Source organism: Myxocyprinus asiaticus, chromosome 28 (assembly GCF_019703515.2).
Source record: "Myxocyprinus asiaticus isolate MX2 ecotype Aquarium Trade chromosome 28, UBuf_Myxa_2, whole genome shotgun sequence".
In the NCBI taxonomy this organism is placed as follows: Eukaryota; Metazoa; Chordata; class Actinopteri; order Cypriniformes; family Catostomidae; genus Myxocyprinus; species Myxocyprinus asiaticus.
Window position 1 is genome coordinate 9,577,354 of NC_059371.1, and position 25,599 is coordinate 9,602,952.

At 38.5% G+C, this 25,599-nt stretch overlaps 1 protein-coding gene across 3 annotated transcripts in view; it reads right to left on the minus strand.

The window, feature by feature from the left end:
• Positions 1–19,607, minus strand: part of LOC127419293 (protein phosphatase 1 regulatory subunit 12B-like) — a 35,076-nt gene extending 15,469 nt beyond the window's left edge. The window contains exons 1-6 of one of the 3 annotated variants that reach the window (XM_051660592.1): positions 19,097–19,607; positions 7,667–7,683; positions 7,408–7,543; positions 6,488–6,592; positions 5,778–5,828; positions 5,202–5,252 (exon numbers count right to left, since the gene is read on the minus strand). In XM_051660592.1, the coding sequence (XP_051516552.1) occupies positions 5,202–5,252; positions 5,778–5,828; positions 6,488–6,592; positions 7,408–7,543; positions 7,667–7,683; positions 19,097–19,201 (465 nt within the window). In that variant the 5' untranslated portion in view covers positions 19,202–19,607. The remainder of the gene's footprint in view (positions 1–5,201; positions 5,253–5,777; positions 5,829–6,487; positions 6,593–7,407; positions 7,544–7,666; positions 7,684–19,096) is intronic. The other 2 variants (XM_051660591.1, XM_051660590.1) reach the window with 2 other exon arrangements.
• Between the last annotated feature and the right edge of the window lie 5,992 nt (positions 19,608–25,599).

Here is a 25,599-nt window from a genome sequence, read left to right on the forward strand (position 1 = left end):
TGGCATTTGAAGAAATGTCAGACAGAAGGCTAGGCAACTTGGAGGTATTTAATAGGAAGTGGGACAGCTATTTGACCTTTTTGGAAGGCTCTCGGGGAGGGGCAGTGGAGAGCGATTTATAGTTTTAAATGTGTGTGATTATTATTATTATTTTATATATATATATATATTTGTGTGTGTGTGTGTGTGTGTGTGTGTGTGTGTACTTTGGCTTTGACCACAGGGATGTTTGTTAGGGGTCAGGGTGGGGTTGGGGATTGGGAGGGGGAAAAGGAATAATGGGGGTTAAAAGTTGATTCTGTGCATATATGTTTTGCTTTTCTGTTTCATTTTTTGGAATCAATAAAAAGTATTAATTGAAAAAAAAGAAAGAAACTTAAGGTGAGTGAATTTACCTAAGGTTTGTTGTCTTACAAACAAAATATCAGCTGGTACTATATCAAATTCTTCTATTTCAAGCCTTATGTTAACATGTTAGTATTTATTAGCCGATATATGACAAAGTAACCTTGTCTATCTGGAATGATAATCGTCATGGTTACTTGTGTAACCTCCATTCCCTGGAGGGAACGAGACGTTGTGTCGATGTAGTGACACTAGGGGTCACTCTTGGGAGCCGAGACACCTCTGGTCTTTTATAAAAGGCCAACGAAAATTGCCGAGTGGTACTTGCATGCCACTCCCCCGGACATACGGGTATAAAAGGAGCTGGCGTGCAACCACTCATTCAGGTTTTATACTGAGGAGCAGAGACAAGGTCCGGCCATTTCAGCGGGTAGTTCAGCATTGTGGCAGGAGGGACACAACGTCTCATTCCCTCCATCAGGGAACAGAGGTTACACAAGTAAACATGACATTCCCTATCTGTCACTCACTCGACATTGTGTCGATGTAGTGACACTAGGGGTCCCTATACAAAACGCCGCAACTGGCTGAACTATGTTACGTGAACTGGCGGTGTGTGACGGGCAGACAACTGTGTGCCACGTAGCCAGCGCACCAGGCCGACACGTAACCTCCCCCAACATAGTTATGAGTGTCGAACGGCCCTTTGGGGACAAGTCGACTACCCAAAAATAGAGACAGGCTAGCCTCTCCCTTCTTTTTTTCCACTCCCTAAAAAAAGGGGGAATATCCGACTGGGCCGACCAGGTCTAGTCGGGGGGTGTCCCTCCCAAGGGGAGGACACCGCGGAGACCACATCTCACCCGGGGGGGGGGGGGGGGGGTATTTAAGTGGAAAATACGTCACATGGTCTTGCCGAACTATGTCGGAAGTATGTCATGTGGAGAAGTCTCATGGTAGATCCTACCCAATGGGGGAGGAGTTACTACAAACATGGAAACTGTGGCAGAGGGGGCTCTGCCCAAGGAAGACGCAGTTTGCCAACAGGGAAACGAATTAGCAGAAGATATACATCGCATGGGGTTACCTTACAGGGAACCGCCACATGCGGAGCACCTACCCCAGAACAGGGCTCTTAGTTAGCATGTGTACTGGGCTGGCAGCGAGTCTCTCCGAACACTCGACTGCCACAGGGCTCGGAGGAAGTCAACCAGGGAACATAGTTTGTGAACACTACTGGGAATTAATGGCGCATGTCTTCAGCTCAGAGGAGGTGAAAGGCGCTATGTGCAAGCGATTCACCCGGCAGTGAAATGCACTGAAATGCGCCATCAGATCCAGCAGAGGTGAATGAACAGTCGTGAGAATTCAGCTCAATGAGCATGACCGTTCGGCTCCGAAGAGAAAATCTGAATGAGTGGTTGCATACCAGCTCCGTTTATACCCGTATGTCCTGGGGCATGCAAATACTACTCGCCAATTTCCATTGACCTTTTATAAAAGGCCAGAGGTGTTTCGGGCTCCCAAGAGTGACCCCTAGTGTCACTACATCGACACAACTTCGAGTGAGTGACAGATAGGGAACGGGCTATCCAGCAAGCTACATGAAGTGTGTCAACTCCAATAACGTTGATTCTCATCTGTTATGACATGTTAACATGTTAACTATTTTGTTCATTATTTTTACATATTTAAAGTTTCAGTTCAAAAGAAATGCTGCGAGGAGCTCCTTAAACTTTATTTTTGAAAAAAATAATGTTGATATGTTGTTTTCTAGTATTTTTCAAAAGATTCTGTTTTGCATAATTTCATTAAACACGTTCATAGGCATTTGAAGAATGTTTTGTGTTGGAGTTTGTGTTAGTGTAAATTTTGACACTAAAATTTTCATTTTTACTGCAAATGTATATCAGCCCCAAATATTGGTTATCGGTCTCCTTGATTACTAATAATTGTGTAACAAGGTTTAAAATGGGCAAGGAGGCGGAAATCGCTGAACAGTCAAAACAATGTTTAATGAAAACTTAAAAAGACATAAACATAAACACACACGGCAGCTGCGTGTGGCTCTCTCTCTCCAGAACTGCCGCATCTGAATCGGCCTTATCCCTCTCCTCGGCTGATTAGCCCGATTGGGGGCCGGCCATGCGCACTCACGGCCTGGCCCCGCCCTCCGCCTTATCACAAATCAATATTGGTATCAGCCCTGAAAAAAAACATATCGGTCGACCTCTAATCGTAATAACATTGTCCATTGATTCATTTGTGTTATTCTCTATTCTCATACATTTTTGTACGTGCTAACTCGAACGATGTCTTACGATTTTGCCATCTCACACTATTATTGCAACTTGCTGGATTTGCCAATTTGAGGCGACATGGACGACAGAGAAATATAGTCAAATATCACACAAATAGCACTCCTCATGCAATACTCACGAGAGACGCTTAAGTTGATTCCCACAGAATTTGTCATTAGTATGTTGTTAAGTTCATCAACACAATACTCTGAATAGCACTAGTGACTGGAAGTCATTCATATTCATTATGTAATGAGAGTTGGAGATTTGAGGTGACATGAGCAACAAAGACAGTTGATGATGCGACAGTTGGCAAAGTTGAGCTTTAACTTTAGTTTAACTTTACACATTCCTAACCAGGTGCGGCATGATAAAACGACATGGGATATGGATCTCTTTTGAATTCTGAAATCTGAATTTTTGTTCTAACCTGCCTCGACCAAGACAAGTGACTGGACATGTTTTTTTTTCAACTGCTTGTTTTCTATTTCTGCGGCATTGAGCTAGGTAGCCCTGCCCACAATGAAACATTATTGGTCCAAAATCCTGCTCCTCATACCTGTGCATTAAAAATAGAGTACTGTGGGGCCTGGGTAGCTCAGCGAGTATTGACGCTGACTACCACCGCTGGAGTCATGAGTTTGAATCCAGGGCATGCCGAGTGACTCCAGCCAGGTCTCCTAAGGAACCAAATTGGCCCGGTTGCTAGGGAGGGTAGTCACTTGGGGTAAACTCCTCGTGGTCGTGATTAGGGGTTTTTGCTCTCAATGGGATTGGATAGAAAAAGAACAAAGAGCCCTTCAACTGATGGTATGGCCCCCACAGAGCCCGGATCTCAACATCATTGAGTCAGTCTGGGATTACATGAAGAGACAGAAGCAACTGAGACAGCCTAAATAGATAGAAGAACTGTGGCAAGTTCTCCAAGAAGCTTGGGACATCCTATCTGCTAACAACAAAGAAAGTGTACAGGTGTGCCTACAGTAAGATAATTGATGCTGTTCTGAAGGAAAAGGTTGTCAAACCAAATATTGATTTAGCTTTTTTTTATGTTTACTGGACTTTGTATGATACTAATTGATAAATGAAAACTATGTATGCCATTATTTTTGAAGACATCCTCATTATTTTTCAGAAGTGCCTAAAACCTTTCCACAGTAATGTATATCTTTTGATTGGCTGTGATCATGTCACGTCACACAGCAGTTTTGCATTCACTGTGGACAGACGAATTGCTCATCGCTGGAAACTTGGACATGGTGTTATGCAAATGCACAGTGACTACCAAAGGGAATTGAGCTAACGTGATCCACCTCATGATACAAGTGGATAATGTAGTCAAGAAGGAACATCTACAAGCAATCAACAGTAAAGAAACATGTCGACCTCCAGCGAATATATCACAGTCAGTGTGAATGCTCCTTCAACTTGTGGCCTGGAAACTATACAAAGTTTTTGAATACTGTAACTGTTCTTGATGGTCTTCTGGAAATGTAAGTGCAGCGTAGTTCTAGCGGGAAGACTAGCAGCTGTACATCATTGCACCATTAGCTAGGTAACTCCTAGCCAATCACATGTAAGCCATTGCTTTATAAGTCTGCTCACAATCTATCACATTGCTGTTTCAGTGTGCTAACATGGCAAGCTCCACCACCCCACCACCACAAGTTGAGTCCCATCCTGCATGGGGGTAGGCTCCTTGCCCCTGCCTCCTATCTCCGGCAGGATATGATGGTTCCGAGTACAAATTCTTCAGACCGCCAGACAGGGCTTACACCAAAGAGAGACATTACATTTTCTGTTTTATATTCATCAAATGAATGTCATCTTGAATTTCACTCAAGTCTGCAAGTCTTCCTGATAGAAATAAAACTATCTGCATATTTGTAACATAAATGACAGTCTCATCAGGAATTCTTGGTCAAAGCAGCCCAGACACCTTGTTACCTCAATTGCAACATGGATCAATTATCCCACTGAGCCTAGTGGGCTACACTCATTGCAGATATATCATCCTCCTCACATTGATTTGGCCTCTGATATATTTGGCACAGTGTTCTTCTTGGCCCTCAAAATGCCAGCTATGTACTATTACTGCTGGAATGCTGAACAAAAGCCATGCCGTGTCTCTGTGCTGGATTCAGTTTGACCCCAGCGTAGCTGGAACTAGGTCACCATATACTACTGCAGCTGTGAGATGCTTTGGAACTACAGAGCTTTGCTGACGGTCCCAATGCTGAGAGTAATGGACAGGGCTTTAGTGTGAGCTAGGGAGCTCTAGCTAGCATAGTTGTGGCAGAGTTGGCTAATGTGGGTTAAATAGGTACAGTAGCTACAATAGCCATTGTATGACCACTTGACTTATGCTAGTAGTGACTAAACCTTGACAGTAAATTAAAATCAACTCTCTTAGTATATTTTGAGGTTAGCATCTCTGAACATGCTCTTCACCCCAACTTCAAGCAGCTAAACTAGATTGGGCTCAGAATAACAAGGCAATAAGGCAAAGCCATATTAAAAAAAGACTTGATCGACTTTAAATCTTTCTTGACGTACCTTTAATTCTTCCTCCATGTCTGAAACTCGCTTCTCCAATGCTGCCTTTTCCTGTGCAAGCAGAAAAAAAAAAAAAAAAAAAAAAAAATATATATATATATATATATATATATATATATATATATATATATATATATATATATATATATATATATGTGTGTGTGTGTGTGTGTGTGTGTGTGTGTGTGTGTGTGTTATATGTGTTTTTTTATTTTATTTTGATATCTAAAATAAATTGTAAAACAATACTATAATTAAATAAGTAAAATATAAGTAAAATAATTCTAATTATTGATAAAAAAAATAAATATAAATATATAAGTAATTTACGTAATTTAATTACAACCTTTTAAAATAAAACTTCAATTTAATTTAATCTAAAATAATTAAATTCAATTTTAGTCCAACAATTTTTGATAAAATAAAGATTAATTTAAGCAATATGCTGTGAGATGATCAACTGATCGGAACGTAACAGTGTAAAGTAGGAAGGTCACAACACTAGAGAGAAATGCATAAACTTAGAAAAAGTCAATATTGACAATATATATATAATGATGATATATTTATATATACCCTTTTCTCTGATTCAAATACAGTGGACCTCTCTGATATTCTGTCCTGCTTCTGAAACACAAAATAAATGAGAACAAAAGAAAATAAATGCACACAGAATCCAAATAACTTTAAAAAATAAAACAAAGGCACTTTAAGTACATATTCAATGTAAATATAAAAAACTGCTTTTTTTTTTTAAATAGTTCTAAAGGTGATGTGTTTTTATTTTATTTATTTATTTTCATTAGAATACTTTCTCCTATCCCAGCTTAATATGCAGAGACAGTTATATGTAAGCCATTTGAAGGTTGATTTCCCCAAAAAGTGTAAGAATTGTGAATCTGTGACACCATCTAAACAATGCATTGTTTGTTTAAACATCACATCAGCCCAACATAGTGACATTAACTCAACTAATGGCATGGGTTTGGGGCGGAACTATCTTTTTGGCTAACCAATGGAAGATGGAATGGTGATGCTAGTGCTGCAGAAATGACACACTTCACCTTTAAGAAGCAATTACTGCTGGACCAGTCTATAGGTATATTTTGGGCTTTTCACAGATTGTAATTTCTTACAGATGCTGGAGTCCACTTGGATGCAGAAGGCCAGCATGTGCTATTGTTTTTAATACAGGCCCCTCTTTGTGCTAGATGTTGGTCATACTGATGATTAAAACCACACAAAATCTCTCTTTTTCTCCCCATCTCTTGGGAATATTCTCTCACTTGTGTTACTCTGTCAAGCTGTGAGCGGATTTTGGAAAGTTCCTGCTTGCTGTCCTCCAGTCGAGACTTTAGCTTCTCATTCTCGGCCAGTGCATCCTCATACAGCTGAAAAAATGAAACAAACAAGGGTAGAGTTCTGTAACATTGCTGGCGCTGGCAATGACAAAGACGATGAAGATGATGATGTGTGATGAACCCAAGTGCAGTTTATTATCAATCGTGAAATCCAAAACCGTAACTCCAAACATGAACAAAATACAAAAACATGAACTTGACATAACTTGACATGACATGACATGACATGACATGACATGACCAATCCTACAATGTTACATTCACAATACCTGACAATGGACAATGGCAAACATGAGGCTTAAATACATGGACAAGGGAGAAACATGACAATGATAACCAATGACAAGACAGAACTGAAAACAAGGTAACAAGACAATAAAACAATGAAAGCGAGACACATGAACATGGAGGGAAACATGAAATCACATGACCAGGGAACCACATGACATGAAACAGGAACAGGAACTAAACTTTCAAAATAAAAGACATGAAAAACATAAACAAACACATACAACCCTGACAAGTTCATCTATCTGGCTTAATTAACATCTCCACTGGAAACTGCTTACCGGTCGCCAGTCAATAGCAAACCACTGGCCTGCACTGGTTCTCCAATCAGAACTCAGCAAAGATTAATTCATGTTTGAACTCTAAAATATCTCAAATAAAAAGTTACTTTTTAAAGAAAAAATATATATATATTTCCCTTTTCTACACTGTACCTGAGATCAAAAGTTAAGTGTGAACCAATGTAATGTAACAGTATTGTCTCTTTGGGGAAAGGATTTGAGGACTGAATTTCTCATATAAACAATAGATCAAAGATGAATCAAAGTTATCCTGACCTTCTTGTAGTCCTTGCTGGCAGAGTCATCCTCCGTTTTGTTTAAAGAGGCGAGTCTGTTCTCTCGTCGTGTGTAGGTGCTGGTCCGAGGTGTCAGTCTATCTGACAAGGCCTCCACACCACTTGAGTCTGACCTGCTGCCATTACGGAAAATGAATCATCAGGGAGGTTTTGGTCATACCATTTTTAGGCATTTATCTATCATGAAACAGGAGCAAATGAAAAAATAATGGTTTTAGGAAAATAACAGAGAACCTTACCTTGACGCCCGGTCTTGCTACAAGAAAAAAAAAAAAAAAAGAAAAGAAAGAAAAAAAAAGAAACATTCAATAAAATATGCAAAAGAAGTTGTCATTTAAAAAAATACAAAATACAAAAATATTTGAATTTGCAGCTCAATTTGGATGGGGAACTTAAAGGAACAGTTGGTAACACTTTCTATGAAGCCCATATTTACAATGCATTGTAAAGGCATTATACATTAATTATACTGCATTCATAATGTCTCATAATACACCTTATAATAAGTTATAACTTCTCATATATAATTATAACTACAGTTATAGTACATTGTAAGACTTCCCCTAAGACTCCAGCAGTTAAATCAATGTCTTCAGAAGTGATATGATAGGTGTGGATGAGAAACAGATCACTTTCAAATTCTTCTTCCCCTGTTTTTGTTGATTCACATTCTTCATGCATATCGCCCCCAACTGGGCAGGGAGAAAAATTTCAAGCAAAAAATGACATAAATATTGATCTGTTTCTCACCCACACTAATCATATAACTTCAGAAAATATTAATTAAACCACTGAAGTCTTTTATGATGCCTTTATGTGCTTTTTGGACAATAACAATTTTGGCACCCATTCACTTGCATTGTATGGACCAGCAGAGCTCAGATATATTCTTCCAAAAATGACAATTTGTGTTCTGCAAAAGAAAGAAAGTCATACACATATGGGATGGCATGAGGGTGACTAAATGATGAGAGTATTTTCATTATTGTATGAACTATCTCTTTAAACAAACAAACAAACATACAACAACAATATAAAGATTATAATAATAAATAACAGAAATTACCATGGTTGTCCAATGTTTTTTGGACACGGTACTATTGTATTATATGGTGGACATGTAAAAGTAATAATTTCTTTTTCATTTGGAACTGAACCACAGTAATACCATGGCATTTCTTGAAGTACCTTAGAGTTTCATTTACACTAAATATGTGGTATTGATTCAGTACCAAGGTATATATCAAAGAACCAGTGGTTTTACCATCAGTTGCGTTCCATCTTCCTGCACTTAGTGTCCAAACAAGAGAATTTATAAGCGTGATATTATTCATCTGATCCTACAGAAGACTCAGAAGGTCAAACTCTACATGCTAAGACCTCTTAAGCTTTCAATGGGAGTCTGCCATTAAAAAGTCTGGAGCAGCATATAAGAGTATGATATCATGTCGCAGCAAACTTGTGCATCTGCCCAAATGTGTGTGTGTGTGTCTACAAAAAAAACAACAAAAAAAATGACATCATGTCGCTAAGTAACTATTACAATACACCCTACTCCCTCTTGAACTCGCACCAACTCCAGTTAGCAACAACAGCAAGGCATATCATAAAGACTTGCGATATCTTCTGACTGTCCAGAGCACTGTTCTAACAAAACTGTAAATAAATTATTTTTGATAACGATTATTTTCCACACTAATTCCTTGAGCAAGCAGATAAATCAATTTGTGTTTATGGGAACCTGTAATCTTGTAAAAGTGGAATGTATATCTTTGGAAAGACTTCCATTTTAGGTAATCCATGAATGTAAATAAAGCCATTTCTCAGTTCTTCTGTAGTTACACTTCTGCTCTACCTTTCCACGTTTACTCTGGTTTACTTTAAAAATTCTGTACTGTGGTACCTATTGTTGGCTCCTTATCAATAAATTGCTTGTGCTTTTCCTCATTGGATAACAGCATCTACTAAATGATTCAATGTACATGTACACTTGTGCATGGTAACATATTGTAAACTCCACCAGCACTGATGTATGAACTTCCATCCTAATTGAGAATGTGCACAGATTGCAAATTACCCATGTAAAGGTCTGGCAGATCATGCTGAAACATTCATAAGCAATTTGTAGTGCTCTTTACTGTTGACTTGATTGTGACAGGATTAGCCATGTGCTTCATTAATCTTCAGCTCAGAAGCCCTTTTCCCACTTAATCCACAAGAATCTTATTGGGTGTGAACATACAGTAGAAAAACACTTTGAAAGACAGCTTAAAGGGGTGTTAACCCACAAATGAAAGTCACATGGGTTTGGAACACCATGAGGAGTAAATGATGAAATTACATTTTTGGGTGAACTATTCTTTTAACATGATTCCCTCAGGACATGTTCCTAGAACAATGTCCCTATCTACCAATCAGTTTTTAGAAGTAGGGTTAATCTTAGGACTAGGGAGATAGGCTTTAACAACTTTCATATCAATCATTTCCCTCTGATTTTAAGAGTAGGTCAGAGTTATGGTCAGGTTTAGAGCTAGAATGAGTAGCTTGTTTGACAATGTTGTTCCAGTGCCAACAAAGGATGTTGATCCAGGGACATGTCATACTTGACTAAATCATATTGTATCTAAAGAACAACACTATACAAATGAGGTAGTTAAATGGAAAAGAGATGTACAGAAACAATATAATTTAAGGAACATAAAAGAACATAAAGAATATAGAACAAACATGGAGAAAAGTTATTGCACATTTCATGGGTAATATGCAGGCCCAGACAGAATATGCTCGATTTTTTTTTTTTTGCATTTTGCATTTTGTGCACTGCTCTTGCAGGGAAAATCAGAATGGGTTTAAACATGATTAAATGTGTCAAACATAGCTGAGAGTACACTTTTATTGGTAGCTGAAAGCATAATCAAATTAGCCAAAATAATTAAAAAATGAACATGCAAGGGATAGGGCATGTGTATAACTTTGCAAATAACAGGCATTCATCCTCTGCAGAATTCTGAGAAACTTTTCATGGAATCCTGTGGCTGTATATTCTTTGTGGGCCTAGTAATATGTTCCTTTGCATTGCTTCAGATTTAAGGTGGTTCAGTTCAGAGAGAACGAGAGAGAAGGAAAGGCATTTATAGAATCCCCACTGTACCTCTGCTAAAGAGAGCACATCCTGTTTGTACACTCTGCAGCACACTAGATTATGCATCAGAGAGGAATGACAGTCCACTGTCTGAGGGGGACCGAAGAACAACACCAAAAAAGGACTTGGAGAATTTGGTCATTTCTATCAGACAAAGTTTGGCAGGGACAAAGTAGGGGTTTCTTGTCCTGACAAAACTAATTAAAGGGATAGTTCACCCAGAAATGAAAATTCATTTTTTACTCACCCTCATGACAAAAAAAGTACTTACATATTGATCTTTTTTCCCACCAAAAGTGATCGTATCGCTTTAGAAGACATTATTTTAACCGCTAGAGTCGTATCGATGACGTTTATGCTGACTGTCTGTGATTTTTGGACCTTCAAAAGAGAAATCGCTATTCACTTGCATTTTAAGGACCTACTAAGCTAAGACATTTTTCTATACACACCTGGGATAAAATGAGGGTGAGTAAATAATGAAAGAATTTTCCTTTTTGGGTGAACTATCCCTTTAAGCAAGATCACATATACAACCTTTTGTGACAGTAAATGCCAATAACTGCTTATGCTATTTACTGGCATGGTGCCGTGGTGCGTTTTCGCTTAAGTAAACAGTAGGGATGGGAGTGTGGCCTCTGGCCATTGGTGAGACAGGCTGATGTGAATGTTTACACAGTACTTTCAGAAACGTCTCTCCTTATGTGGTTATACAGCACACTCCAGGAACCTGCACTCTGACCATGATACACAAGTTTAATTCTAAGAGAAACAGGGCTTGACCTACAGCAATGACTTATATAACTGTTGCAATATCAGTGATATTAGAGGGTGGCTTGCGGTTTGTGGGCGAACAGTCATTTTCCTTAGTAAGCAAGATGTATTCCTTAAACCAGCCTAAGATGGTTCGTTGGTCTTAGTTGGTTTAAGCTGGTCTTGCTGCTCCCATGCAGGCCAAAAAGTTTACATGTAAAGCTGGCGCTCATCTGATTTATTTATTTGGCCAGCTGGTCTGCAAAAATCCCTCTGCAATTAGAAAACAGACCTGTCTGACCAGGCTGGGAGACCAGTAAAGACAAGCAAATCATCTTAGACTGGTTTAAGATGTTTGTTTGTTTTCCAGTAGGGTCATTCTTGTGTTTAGATGTAGCCACAATAAAACACAACAAATGTGCTTGGAAAATTCAAATTGCTTTCTGCTTGATTAGTCCTGTGCGGTCACACCATGTATGGTGGCTGAAGTCTGCATATATTTATTGGATATATCTTCTAGTGGTCTTGTTGTGTTCTTGTGGTCATGTTTGGTCATACTCTGTTTTTAATGATGTCAGAGTTAGTTCCCAATAGACAAGGAACTCATGAAGTTATCTTCATGCACATCGTAATTTACCCAAGTAGGACATGTTCTTGGATCAGCATCTTTTGTTGGTCCAGGAAGAACATTTCTTTAATAAACCATAGCCCCAACATGATGCTGTTGGTTGATAAGAAAGATGTTTATACCCTTAATCCAAGCCCTAAACCTAAAACCTATCCCTTAAGGGGCTTCCACATGACTCCTGTTAAGGCGCCAACGCACTGCTCAATGCCATGTCAACTGCCACTATGATCTCCACATGTAAAGCGTTGCAGAGAACAACTTGTTTTGATTTTAGTGCTGGTACTGCCCAACTAATCATACATCCTCTGAATTGTCTGATAGTCATTGGCTGATATTTCGAAAGGTCAGCAGCAACAGACTTAAAGTTGAAATTGTTGGAATGTTGAGCACCACATTATAAGGACTGACGGAAGCCAGGGTTAATGCTAAAGCTAACTAAACACTCCATAGAGTTGGATGTATTTGGCAATGCTGGCATGAGTCAAGTAGAAGCCCCTTTACTCGTAACCTCAATCCACAACTTCTAACCTTAAATCCTAATTCCTACCCCTAAAATTCCCAACCCGATCCCGATCCTATAGAGCAAAGCCACACTGCTGCAACTGCTGGTCCTACTCTGTTGACTAGGACCTACATTCTGTACCTAACTCTAATCTGATTGGTTAATTGGAATATTGTTCCAGGACCAACAAGGGTGTTGATCTAGGAACATGTCCAGGTTGGGTAAATCACGTTTAGCCCTTGGTCAAAGCATTGTGCTGTTCCTGTTTAAAATTTCAAAGCTCTCAAGGGTCATCATTACTGACGGGCATCTACTGTCCCCAAGTTCACTCACTGCTTCCAAAAAGGGAGGGAGAAGGTACAGAGTGCACACTTTCACCACAGTAAACCATGTAAGGCACTGCTGATGCTGGTGTGGACATTCCATTCTGTGAGTAAAAATAACCCTAAATCAGATTAATAGGGATGGTCTCTTTAACAGAAATATAAGCATGCAAAAATTAGCTCTGGGTAAACACAAACCTACCATTTCATTGTGATCAAATTCACACTGCGTTACTGTACATATTATACAATGAATTCCTTTTTATAGAAACTTCTATAGGTAATCTTATGCTCACCAAATTGCCTTGGTGCCTCAGAATAGGTTGCCACTGTGTAGAAATAAAACTGTTAGTATAGGAATGTTTATACATTTTGCATAACAGCTTGAGGATGTTTACACTGGATGCATAGAAGTGAATGTAAAATAGAAATAGAACAGCATCTGTAAACTGTCGCTGTGGTATGACACCACGTCTCATCCAGTGTAGACAGCATCATTTATTACGATGGGAGTGATTTGCTTTTGGCGCAATGTGCATCCAGTGTAAACAGGGTGTTAATAATGACTTCAATTTCAGTAGATTTCTCGCACCAAACTATTGTATGTCTGAAGTAGGCTTAGAATATCGTGCATGTGTCCTGTGGAACACTTTCATGGTGCTTTTACGTCTTTTGTAATACTTGAAAGCTATAGTCCCCATTCAACAAAATTGTGTGGAAAAGAGCGGCCAACAGAGTCTTTAGAATTCTATTCGAAAGAAAGTCATACCAATTTGGAATGACATGAGGGTTAATAAACTATGACAGAATGTTCATTTTTGGGTGAACTATTCCTTTACATCGGGGAATTAGATGTACAAACACACCACCTCCCACCCCCATTACCACCCCTCCCTAAACCACAAATTAACACCCTGATTGGCATTGCTGGCAGAGCTCATCCTTTTAACAAAGCTCTGGGAACAATTTACTCAATTCTCTTACAATGGTTCAATGAGGATTTGGTTGGGGTAAGCTGGATCAGTGCACCAGGACAACTGTACCTTGTGAACCACATCAAAGGCGAGGAGAGGAGGCATGTGGAACCATGTTTTGGTCACAGCATGCACGCTGCAGGTTGCAAAATTCTCCTTGCATTGAGCACATATGAGCTCTATAACTCAAATAGGCCTATACTATGAAGTCACAGTATACTGTGATTGTTTCATGCAGCTGTGGGCTTCACCCTGATCTCATAACTCCACAAACTGTAACATTTACAGAATTTGGCTCGTACTGAAGTATTTATATGCAACCCCTTTAATCCTCTCTTTCCCTCTTCCCCACTCATCCCTTCATCCCCATTTGAGAGCCAGCTAGACCATCTGCCAGCTTGCAAAATGGAAAATGTGAGTGTCCCCATACTCAAATAGAGTATATCAACAACTCCAAAACAAGACGGTTCTGCTTTGCAGATATGTCTCTTTCTCTCTTCATCATTCTCTCCTCCGCTCTCTTTCTCTTCCCTGGTCTGGCCTCTTTCCGTGTGATAAGACACAGACACATTAACAAATAACAAGTGAAGTCATTTGTTTTTGAACTGATTGCTTGTTTTGTTTATCAGATGCCTGTACTCTGCTGAAAAAACCTGCTTAAACCAGCAGAAACTGGTTTGTTTTTCTTAGGCTGGTCTGCTGGGTGGTTTTAGAAGGGTTTGAGGAAATTTTTAGGCTGGAAATCCAGCTGGCTAACCAAATGAGCACCAGCTTTGCCAAGCTTGGAGCCCAGCTTAACTAAGACCAGCAAACCATCTTTGGCTGTTTTCAGTAAGGCATTAAGGCTTGTTTCTTTTTCTATGCTCTATATTAAAGGTGAAAACTCTCACACAAGCATTCAGATCAGTGTCTATTATCCTGTGTTGTGTTGTTTGGGGTAAAAATGTCCTGTATACACAAGGGATAGTAGACCACTAAAAACAAAACTAATGTGTATATGTCTTTCTTTATTTCACTCCCAAGGAGACCTCACGCGCACAGGCCCCCTCTCGTCATGGAAACTTCAAACCCACATGGGCAATTTTGTTGTTGGGAAAAAAAGACATGTTATGATTAGAGGAAACATAAAACATTGTGACCCTTTCCTTCAGCTAATTTTGTCTTATTATGTGGCTAGCCCGCCGTTACGATCACTAAAGATTAAACCTCTGTAAAAGTCTGCAGACTGGGATATGGGGTTAGTGATGTCATAAATGAAGCAGCATGTACATTGTTGCCAAAATTGGACTGTTGCAATCAGTTCAAGGTTTGGCAATGCAGTGGATACTATTAAAGGACATTTATTTCACCTTTTGTTCAGTGCGTTGCCCTCCTTATGACAGCAAAGCCGCAGCACCTGCTGATTTTATGGGTGTCTTTTCGCTGGTGTAAACACATTCACCACACATCAATACTGCCTTTATTGGGTTTAGAAGTGCGCACAACAGCCCCAACACAGCAGCCAAAATTATTCATTGTTTTGCTATCTGAGGATCATTCTATTATGCAACAGTACATGCTGGATTTGTCTGGTTAGAATAATAAACTGGAGGGTTGTAAAAATGCATCGATGAATCAAAGAAATTTTGCACACAAGATTGAAAGGTAAAAGGCACACTTCAAAATTAAGTTCAAAGTTCATGCTGCCGAGCTCACTCCCTGTGACACATGGGATAAGTGGGTAAATGGATGGATGGATGGATACTGCAGAGTTTAGCTTTCTGTGCCTTTATTCATAACTGTTTGTGTCCATTTGACCAAAGTCAAAGTAATCTCTGATTACGCTATTTTATGTTTATTTTGCATTATATCTCTGTAAAAAGCGTTATTTCTCCTTAAAATAGTTTAACGACGAATAGAACACTAAATAAATGAGAATCAGCGAATTCCCTCACACGTTCACTTTACTCTCATTATAGAGAATGCCACATAATTCACTATATAGGGAATAGGGAACAATTTCAGACTGTTCTGAATGGAACTAACCAGTTAAAAGCTAAACGCTGATTGATCAAAGTTACCTATGACTGGTCAATGACACAGCCGTGAAAAGATAAAACATTCTCGTGAATGTGCAGTGGAGCCGCATTAAAATGAATAGGGAACTTTACCGCACTTGTATGCTACAAATAGGACGTTTTTAATTCTATGACCCTGACATATATATGATATATGCAGCCACATATAAGCCAAACTTCCTCGGTCCTAAAGGCATCTTTGACAGTAGTGCGCATGTCTGTGATGTTTAAATTAAGAATGTTCAGTAAAAACTTTTAATCTTTTTTCTGTATATTTTTTTTGTTGTTTTTTTTTTTTTAATAATTATGAAACGTTCTAAAATAATCTAATCGGATCAAAACGAATTGTTACCAAATTTCAAATTTAACGATGCATCGCATTCGTTAGGTCAAGAATCATAATTGGATCGAATCATTGTCCGTGCAAATATTTACACCCCTAGTACTAGCACCTCTAGAATCTGGCATTCACAAGCCATGTTGAACAGTTTATGCACTTTCATTTATTTAGTTTAAATAATAATTGAAGTTAAAGTAAAAACTAGAAGAAAACGTGAGTCGCTCTTGCCACAATGCTATGTTGTGGGTGGCTGACAATGTGATTGTTAAGGTGTTCTGAGATTTTTAGTACATTGCTATGTGGTTCATTGCATGTTCTGGTTGGCTGCTAGGAAATCGCTAAGTGGTTTCTAATGGGTTGATCACACCAAATGTGAATTTGCATCCGTTTGCTCTGTTTTTAAATTATTTTCAATGTAAACATGCGCTAGATGGACATCTTTGACCGTTGCACTGCATCCTGCTGTTTTTCCAGTCTCGCCCAGGAACGCCAAATTTTTTAGATGCCGTGCCAAGTTAATAAGAACTTCAGCACTTAAAAATGCATTTTGAGACACCTGCATTCTGTAGTCCTCCCCAAAACATGATATTGTGGTCCTTAGATAATGGCTTGGGTCCTTTCTTAAATGTATATTTATGGGATTGTCTTGTCTTTTTTACTTAGGTCTGATCACTTACAAAGGAATAGTACACCTCATCTCAACAAGCTGCATGTTTTGATGTATCATTCATGTATATAACACAAAAGGTGTGGTATATTAGCCTTAGCATTTTCCCCGTCACACACAGAATGTCCTGTCATTTCATCATTAGACAACAAAACTAAAGGGTTTTCCTGCTGGAGTGCAATTTTCAAAGAACATTACAGAGCTTTAATTCACACAAGAGATTTAGCCTAAAAAGGTTATTTTTATCTAGGCGAGACGTTTAAATCTAATAAGGAGAAATATTGGATTAGCTGGGTGCAGTGTTGGCTGATATGTGAGCTCAGCACAGATTCAGAAAAAAAAAATATAAATAAATTCTATTAACTGCTGATAATACAGGACAAACCCTGTTCACAAACACACACATAATATGATTCAAAACATTTCCTAGAACTGCCATTCAGAACTGGTCGAAAAATGACTGGTTGAAATTAAATGTCAAGCAGTGTCCTTCAGTATGGCATGCTATACTTCATCTAAAACTATTTTTTTTTAAAAATACATATAATTACTTTTTAATTGTTATACAGTACACGATGTTTTTTATGACCTCATATTAATTGACAGACCACAATGCACTGCAGGATTATTTAAGTAAACTGGAAAAGGGTGATTAAAAATTATGGAAAGAAATGGTGATAAATAAACACTTTATCCTGTTGAAGTGCACTAAATTAGTTCACATTTACTATATAGTATAAGTTGTATAATTGATGTGGAATTTGTATAGCTTGATGTATATATAAGCTGTATAATTTGTCAACATTAACAATTTTGAACAGCACACTTTATAGTTAATGTGAACTCATTTTAGCAAAGTGAAGTCAGGCCCGTGGGTGGGGTAAATGAGCTTCAACATGATATACGCCTTATAGATTTCATATTTAGTAGAGCTTGCCAATCCCTTAGGGTTAGGGATTAAAACGCACCTCTAAATGTAAGTATTAAACTTCGGTACAGGGCTGTTTCTAGACTTAGACAAAGTAGGCAGGCGCCTAGGGCGCCACATACTGGGGGGTTCCTATATTTGGGAACCAGAATATGTGCTTTTTTGAGCTATGGGCTTTTGGGCCAGTAATCGACCACCTAGCAATCACCTTTATCACCATATACCACCTAGCAATGCCCTAGCAACCACCCAAAACACTACAGCTACCATACAGTAATGAACTAAAAACACTAACTTCAGAAAACCTAACTTTAAGTCCTCCTAAAACTGTCCAAGTTATTATTTTTTAATGCAACAATTATAAGCAAACACTTGGGGATGTGGCCGGGGTAATTTGAAAAGTGAACCATGACTGTTGGTAATCACTCCCACTCATACTGAATCACTGTATACAACACAGACATTCTCTCTGTTCACCAATTCCATTCTCTGATGCCATCCCTCAATGACAGCACAACAGCACAATCATTTAAGATCACAAAGATGCTTTGTTTTTGGCTTGAACCAAGAAAGGAGTTCAATTTCAATATTAAAAGATTTACTTGCCTACATGTGGAAGTGTAGAACTACTAGAAAGAGTTCCTAAAGCATTGCTGATATATTTTTCTGATTTAACACTTTTTTTTTTTTTTAAATTACAAAATGTATTATCAGCATAGCACAATTGTGAAACAATTGAGTGACAAGTTAAATTGAATAACATATGAATTTCAAAATGTATTTGGTATGTCCCCTGCACTCGAGCTTGCATGGACTCCACAAGTTTGTGCCAAAGCTGATGATTCTTGTGTGCTTTAACAGAAGCAAAGAAATCTGACCTTCTGTACAGTACAAATAAACATGTACACGCTGTCACAAATTTGCAGTTAATTAGTGATCTATGGCAGAATCTTACATTTTTCTTTTTCATTTTAACTTATAACTTTTCAATTAAAAAAAATTCAAAATCCTAAAACTTTGTTTATTTCCAGGTTTAAATAGGGCTTTGAAAAAAAAAAAAAAAAATAATAATAATAATAATAATAATAATAATAATATATATATATGTTTTTTTTCTTTTTTTTTTTTCAAAGCCCTGTTTAAACCTATTTAAAAGTGAGGTCTCAGACTATTAAGAAAACAATATTTAAATTGCTTTGTAATATATTGTAATGAATGCTAACACATGAACATTTTTATCCCCATTCTTAACTCAAATGCCAAAAGACAGTATTCCATCAAGATAGACACAATCCTGTCCATTTCAACATCTCTGTTACTATCACAAATACTAAGCAAACACAGCTGGCTCTTACTCTGAAGGTTTTAGTGCTGGGTGACGGGGATGAGGGTGGAGAGTCCGACAGGGACTTTCTGGAGCGAGAGGACAGGTCCTTGTTGCGTGAATACAGCGATGACATCTCTCTCCTTAGAAGAAGTGAAGACCCCTAATAGATGCGGGCACACTCTCACACAGCTGTGGAGACGAACATGACTGCTGTTCGTGAAGTGGATTGAGCTCAACAGGTGCAAACGTGCATGTGTGTGTGTTTCCAGTGAATTGTTTAGCCGTTCCCTCTGTAATGTGCGCTGGGACTGACAGCCGATCTGTGTTTCCTTTCCTCTGCACAGCACAGTGTCATTACAAAACAAAGGAGACAAATAGAGCCACCGCTCTCCTTCCTTCACTGTCTCCACTCCCTCTGTCACTATTTCCGTCTATCTCACTCTCTCACAAACACATAAACAACATTCGTGGTCTCAGACAGTTGCCTTTCTCTCTCTGACACTCGCTCATTCATACAAACTCACATGCAGACACAATGAGAGCTATATAAGGAGAGGAGTCTGCTTTGTTAACTTTACGGACGGCTGAAACCCCTCCCATACAGTTCTGTCTACTTACAGTAAAGCCACACAGAAGAAAAACTAAAAGAAGAAAAACTGTTTTCACTTGGTCTGTCACACTCATACAATCTCTCTCTCTCTCTCTCTCTCTCTCTCTCTCTCTCTCTCTCTCTCTCTCTCTCTGTGTCAAACACTTTCTGTATGTCTTCATAAACCTCACAGTTCTTTCTCTTATCATTATGTTATATCTGCTATTCCCTTTCCTCCTATCACTGGTTTAGGAGCAGATGCTTTAGTTTACTGTAAAAATTATCTAAATTTTTATGGAAAATGTAAAAATGCTACTGTAAAAAATGACCATACATGTACTTATATAGTAACGTTACATTTTATGTTGTTAGTTATTTCCATTATTGTTCTTATTGTTGTTATTATTATTATTATTATTATGTTTAATTGATGTGGGTGACTATACTGTGTAACACTGTGACTATACATTTTTATTTGTTAATGGAAGGCCTTTTATTTTTTAATTTATTTTTTTACTTATCAGTGGATAAACAGGGGCGTAGCAATCATTAACTGGGGGAGCATGCCCCCTCAGTTTTATAAATAACAAAATTTGTCACTTTTTGAGAAATAGTAATTACATTTCAATACAGGTATTGCTTAATCATAGTGCAAGGGGAAAAGTGCGGCCGTTCACTAAATTAAGCATTTAAGATCAAATTACTACGCCTCTGCCAGCTGGTCGCTTCGGCACTGGGTGGAACTAACTGAAAAGCGGTAATCTCATTGGCTAGCGTTCATATCTCACAGTTCCCGTTTTGATTCAGCAAATCAGTTTGGGTGAACTCAGACATTGTGATTAATATTAATGAGCCCAACAACCTGCTAGGCAGCAAGACAGACACTGAGCATTTGACAGTATGTAATCTACATGTGACAAGATGTGAGCAAAAAGAGAAGTCATCTTTGACTATTATAAGTTAATGTTGTTGTTAAACAGATGAAAAAAAAAATCCCATTTTGTTAATTTTTCATAAGTTTTTAATCTCTGACCTCATTATTGTTAGTCTCTTTCACTGAGACACTAAATGACCAATACTCTCTCATGTACAGCCACCAGCCAAAAAACTGAAGAGAACAAACATTTGGGATTTCTTTCATAGGGTCATGTGTATGACAACAAACATCTTATGTCAAAGAATCTAAACAATGATATTGTTCTTTGACTTTTCCTTGTTTTTTTTTTTTGTTTTTTTTTTGTGGCCATTATATTGAATTTAGATTAATAATAATGGTGATGTTAGTGGTTTATCTATTTTAGGAAGAAAAGAAAAAAATAATTGACCAAGTCAACAGTGTAGATTACAACTGAGAGGTGACAAAGGCTTCTGAAATTGTTCAGGTAAGTTCATATTTGACACTTACACTACCGGTCAAAAGTTCTGAAACACTTACTCATTCTTTATTATAATTTTTTTTCATATTTTAGAGTAATAGTAAAGTCATCAAAACTATGGAATAACATAAATGGAACTATGGGAATTATGTTGTGACTAAACAAAATCCAAAATAAATCAAAACTGTGTTATATTTTAGCATCTTCAAACTAGTCACCCTTTGCCTAGAATTTGCAGACATGTACTCTTGACATTTTCTCAACCAACTTCTTGAGGTATCACCCTGGGATGCTTTTTAAACAGTATTGAAGGAGTTCCCATCTATGTTGGGCACTTATGGGCTGCTTTTCTTTATTATTTGGTCCAATCATCAATTTCAAAAACTTTTTTTATTTTTATTAAATTTTAGTTTTATAATGAAATAAATTAATACGATGGCACAATTATATTTTTGTCTACAAAACTAATTTCAAACATTTAAGCATACGCCTTCAGATCAAAAGATTTTTAAGATCATGATCAGTTTCCAATGTTTCATACAGGTTGCTACATTTTAGTTCTAATCACATATTCTTATCACATATTCAATAAGAATCTTTAAAACTGTCATATTTTGAAGACAGGCTGAAAAGATTTAGAATGTCTAAGATTTAGAATGTCCCCCAAGTTTTCAGATATTTCCTATGCCCCTGTATAAATACTGTATATTCAAATCTACAACTATATAGTCAAATGTACAGTATATATTCAGATTTATACAGTTAGACAGTTATGTATTCAGAATTTAAAATGAAATTTTAAGATTTACAATTGTATATTTGGATTCAAAAGTATGTTTGGATATATAACTATGTATTCAGCATTTATAACTATATATTCAGATTTATAACTATGTATTTGGATTTAAAAATATGAATTTATTTATAGCTATATGTTAAGCATATATAACTATATATTTTGACTTAAAATTATTTCATATTAATATTTATAAAGTTTTTAAGAATGAGCTACTGATACTTTTATTTATCTTTAAAATAAATAAATAAATAAATAATAATACACTTAAATGGATATTTTACCCAATGACAATTTCAAATGAAAAATCTGAAAACATTTCCTCACCTCCATGTAGTTTCAAATGCGCATTACTTTTTTTTCCCATGTAAAAAAAAAAAGACAAAAAAGACAAAAAAAGCCCAATAAATGTAATCTGTCCAATTCATCATTGATTCTCACATGCCTGGTGACCCATTGTGATGTGCCAGGTTTGAATGTGCACAAATGTGAATGAGATTTGCAGCAAATAGCGTCTTACATTTCGGCCTGTTCCTTACACATAACTATCACATGACTTTAGAAGACTTGGAATATAGATTATGAATCATTTGGACTACTTTTATGGCACTTTTATGGTGCTTTTAGTATATTTTGGAGCTCAAAAGCCACTATTCACAATCAATTTTTATTAAATGGAACAGAGCAGCCTGAAAATGTTACTATTGTGTATTTTGTGTTCCATGAAAGAATTGAATCACACAAGTTTGGAATGACATGGGGGTGTATTGTCACTTCCCTTTAATGCACACACAAGCACATGGGTTTTGGACATGGTCCACACTGCAAAAGCAGATCTATCTCCTACCCTTTAGGCTAATAACTAAAGAAAACTCAAAGCCATCTGCAGAGGTGAACTTGAGCCATAAAGTGCACCTCATCAAGACGGCCGCAATGTCTTTGCTTTTCCACTGGCCTGGACGTAGACGACCGATTGAAACAGGCCTTGGGAGACTTGTTTAAAAGAGTGGATTTCAGTCTGGAAGCCAAACATTCAATAGCTGCATCTGTGTTTTGGGTTAAGCAGACGACTTATTCTTCTTTTTATGAATTTCCAAATGGAAGATTCACATCCGCAAGCACTTGGATTCAGAGTGTGTCCTCCTCTTGTCCTCTTAAATCACAACACAAACTAATCTTTCAGATCTGTATCCAGATAGTGAGATTAGATCAAAGAGATGACTTATTTTTCTTAGAGTTTCTGAATTGATTCATTTAATTAATTAGACATTTGTTAAATTTCTATCAACAATGCACTCAACCATACTATATACTGTAACCGGGATGGACGTTATACTGTAGTCGAATATTCATAAATTATTCACAATGATTTTGCTGGTGGTATAAAATTAAGTTATGGTAATACAATTTTCATGTGTGTTTTACTTGACCATTAAGATTCCTAAAGACTCATTAGACTAGTAAAGTAATCTTTTCTTGTTTCGCAACTGTATATAAATATATGCACACTGTGTGTGTGTGCATATATATATATATATATATATATATATATATATATACTGTATATGTAATATAGTGTATCTGATTTCAACTTTAGTAACAAAAACGCACTTTGAATTAGTTCAAACTGTCCATTTCAATTAATTGATTTGCAATTCAGATTCTACAATTTTGTTTGTGTCATCACTCGAAAAGGTCTCTGTGAGCCATTTTTCATATATTAAAATGTTTTAGTAAACATTTATGTAGATAAATATTTATGTTTACTATGAATTGTTATCTGTTCTGGACACTCGGGTGAAGAGAGGTGCTGAGCTGTCAACCGATCACCATCTGGTGGTGAGCTGGATCAGATGGAGGGGAAAACTGACAGACAGACCCGGTAGACCCAAGTGCATAGTGAGGGTGTGCTGGGAACGACTGGCAGAGGACCCTGTCTGGAATGATTTTAACTCCCACCTCCATGAGAACTTTTCCCATATCCCAGAGGAGGTGGGGGACATGGAGTCCGAATGATCCCTGTTCAAAACCTCCATTGTGGAAGCAGCCAGGCGTAGCTGTGGCCAAAAGCTTGTTGGTGCCATCACGGTGGCAACCCAAGAACCCGCTGGTGGAAACCGGTGGTGAGGGAAGCCATCAAGCTGAAAAAGGACACCTTTAGGGCCTGGTTTGCTCTGGGGAATCCTGACTCAGCAGATAGTTACCGGCAGACAAAAAAAGCAGCAGCAGCTGCAGAAGCAAAGTCCGGAGCATGGGAGGAGTTTGGGGAGGCCATGGAAAATGACCTTCAGTTGGCCTTAAAGAGGTTCTGGAGAACCATCCGGCAGCACAGGAGGGGTTGGAGGAGTCTCGCTCAAGCTGTGTTCAGCAAAGGTGGAGAAACTCGGACCACAAATGAGGACATTGTTGGGAGGTGGAAGGAACACTTCGAGGAATTCCTAAACCCGAGAGATATGCCTCCCTTACAGGAGGCAGGGCCAGAGGCTTCTGGGGTATCAGAGTCCATTTCCCTGGTGGAAGTCACAGAGGTAGTTGGGAAGCTCCTCAGTGGCAAAGCTCTAGGGGTGGATGAGATTTGCCCAGAACGGATGTTGTGGAGCTGTCATGGCTGACATGCCTCTGCAATGTTGCATGGACCTCGTTGACAGTGCCTTTGGATTGGCAAACCGGGGTGGTGGTCCCTATATTTAAGAAAGGGGACCGGAGAGTGTGTGCCAACTACCGGGGTATCACACTTCTCAGCCTCCCCAGGAAAGTCTATGCCAGGGTGCTGGAAAGGAGACTCTGGACGACAGTTGAACCTAAGATTGAGGAGGAACAATGCGTATTCCATCCTGGCCATGGAACAGTGGACCAGCTTTTCACCTTCTCACAGATAATTGAGGGGTGTGGGAGTTTGTCAATCCAGTCTACATGTGTTTTGTGGACTTGGAGAAGGCCTACGACCGTGTTCCACAAGAAATTCTGTGGGAGGTGCTTTGGGAGTATGGGGTCACTACTGTGGGCCATTCAGTCTCTATACATGCGGAGCGAGAGCTGTGTCCACATACTCGGCATGAAGTCAAGCTTGTTCAGTGTAGGTGTTGGACTCTGCCAAGGTTGTGCCTTGTCTCCACTCCTGTTTGTGATTTTCATGGACAGGATATTGAGGCGCAGCCAAGGTCAGGAGGGGATTCTATGTGGGGGCAGGAAGGTGATGTCTCTGCTTTTTGCAGATGATGTTGTCCTTCTGGCACCGTCACATGGATGCCTCCAGCACACGCTGGAACGGTTTGCAACCGAGTGTAAAGCAGTTGGTTTGAGGATCAGCACTTCCAAGTCTGAGTCCATGGTTCTCTCACGGAAAAGGATGGCATCCCCTTCAGGTAAGGGGAGATAATTTACCCCAGGTGGAGGATTTTAAGTATCTTGAGTGAGGGGAGAAGGGAGCGTGAGATCGGCTGCAGACTGGGAACAGCGGCAGCAGTACTGCAGTCACTGTACCAGACTGTAGTGGTGAAGGGGGAGCTGAGCCATAAGGCAAAGCTCTCTATTTACTGGTCAGTCTACATCCCTACCCTCAACTATGGTCATGAACTCTGGGTAATGACCGAAAGAATAAGATCAAGGATAAAAGCAGTTGAAATGAGTTTTCTCCACAGGGTGGCGGGACTCACTCTTCATGACAGGGTGAGGAGTTCAGCCATCCGGGAGAAACTCAATGTAGAGCCGCTACTCCTCCGCATTGAGAGAAGTCAGTTGAGGTGGTTCGGGCATCTGGTAAGGATGCC